Source organism: Otolemur garnettii, unplaced genomic scaffold (genome assembly GCF_000181295.1).
Source record: "Otolemur garnettii isolate 467f Iridium unplaced genomic scaffold, OtoGar3 scaffold00012, whole genome shotgun sequence".
NCBI classification, from domain to species: domain Eukaryota; kingdom Metazoa; phylum Chordata; class Mammalia; order Primates; family Galagidae; genus Otolemur; species Otolemur garnettii.
The window spans coordinates 23,108,642-23,110,134 of record NW_003852407.1 but is presented as its reverse complement, the minus strand read 5'-3'; the positions used below and the strand labels follow the sequence as shown (position 1 = coordinate 23,110,134).

The 1,493-nt window shown below is 36.4% G+C and overlaps 1 protein-coding gene across 1 annotated transcript in view; it reads right to left on the bottom strand.

The window, feature by feature from the left end:
• The window catches only part of CDH2 (cadherin 2), a 219,346-nt gene that overhangs the window by 37,962 nt on the left and 179,891 nt on the right, over window positions 1-1,493 (bottom strand). Inside the window, exon 10 of the mRNA XM_003784768.3 lies at window positions 686-939. Coding sequence (XP_003784816.1) covers window positions 686-939 — 254 coding nt within the window. The remainder of the gene's footprint in view (window positions 1-685; window positions 940-1,493) is intronic.

Below are 1,493 nucleotides of genomic sequence, written 5' to 3'. Positions count from 1 at the left end.
AAAAAAAAAAAAAAAAAAAAAAAAGAAAACTCTATTCTGTGTGCCCTGTCTCTTTATCTCTTGACTCTTTTAATTTCACTTTCCCCAGCTGATTGCCAGCAGTTCTACAGTCTTACAGGACCCTGCTCCTGGCAGGTAACAGTCTCATGTGACTTTCACTCTCATATCAGAAGGGACAAGTTAGATTTTGCTGAGGTTGGAAATCTTTATAGATATGTTTTATAAGTCTAATAATTACTGTACAGGTAAAGGATGAAATAATTAGCTCCTAGATCTAGGTTTTGGCAGAAGCTTTCTTTTTTCACAATGCCTGGAGGAGAGATAATGCTGTAAGCTTCTGACAGTTTCTCACTGACTCATTGTAGAGCCTTTTGTGATGTTTGGTATCAAGGCACAGGCTAAATAATTATTAAACACTTTTTTAGAGGAAAGGTGGTAGAAACAAAGAGGCAAGAGACAATGCTTTTTTCAAATAACACACAAGTAGATCCATTCTTCTATTTCTGATCTAACATAATCACAGATTTACTGAGAGGAAAATTCATCAGAGAATTTTAAATTATCTTGTAATAAGTAGTTTTCTTTCCAATGAAAATTTCTTACTCAACTAGTAAATTAAGCAAATTCTATGCATGGTATAGAATATAACATAAATTACAAAAACATCATAAATGGTATTGCATACCTAATATTTTGCTGCATATATCGATCTGGGTCCTGAGCAGTAAATGTTGTCAACATGGTACCAGAATGAAGTCCTTCTTCTTGGCGAATGATCTTAGGATTTGGGGCAAAATAAGGATTTTCATTTACATCAATAACTGTAACAGACACAGTTGCAGTTGACTGAGGTGGGTGCTGAATTCCCTTGGCTAATGGCACTTGATTTTCTGCAGCAACAGTAAGGACAAACATTCTATTTGTTTCGAAGTCAATTGGCTGGAACAAAGAAAAAGAGAAACCATATTTTTGCAGGAAATAAGAATATCTGCATTCTGCAGTTTATTCTTCTGTCAATTCTATTTCCAAAACATTCACTTTTTTCATGTTGAAGTGCCTCTAAAATCTCTGGAAAACATGCAATTCATGTGGTTGATGATCGCAATATTCATCTCAATTTATAAAACTCAGGCAGTTTCAAGATTTATGTTCACAAAATAATGCACATGAATATTACATAGATCCATTTATTTAAGTGCATACAAAAATGTGACCATTCTTAAAAACAGCATTGTTGATAAAAAATACCAAATAATAGGCTCGGTGCTCGTACCGTAGCTCAGTGGTTACAGCGCCAGCCACATACACTGAGGCTGGTGGGTTTGAATCCAGCCTGGGCCAGCTAGGCAAAGCAACAATGACAACTGCAACAACAACAACAACAACAAAAATAGCCGGATGTTGTGGCAGGTGCCTGTAGTCCCAGCTACTTGGGAGGCTGAGACAAGAGAATCACTTAAGCCCAAGAGTTTGAGGTTGCTGTGAGCTATGAC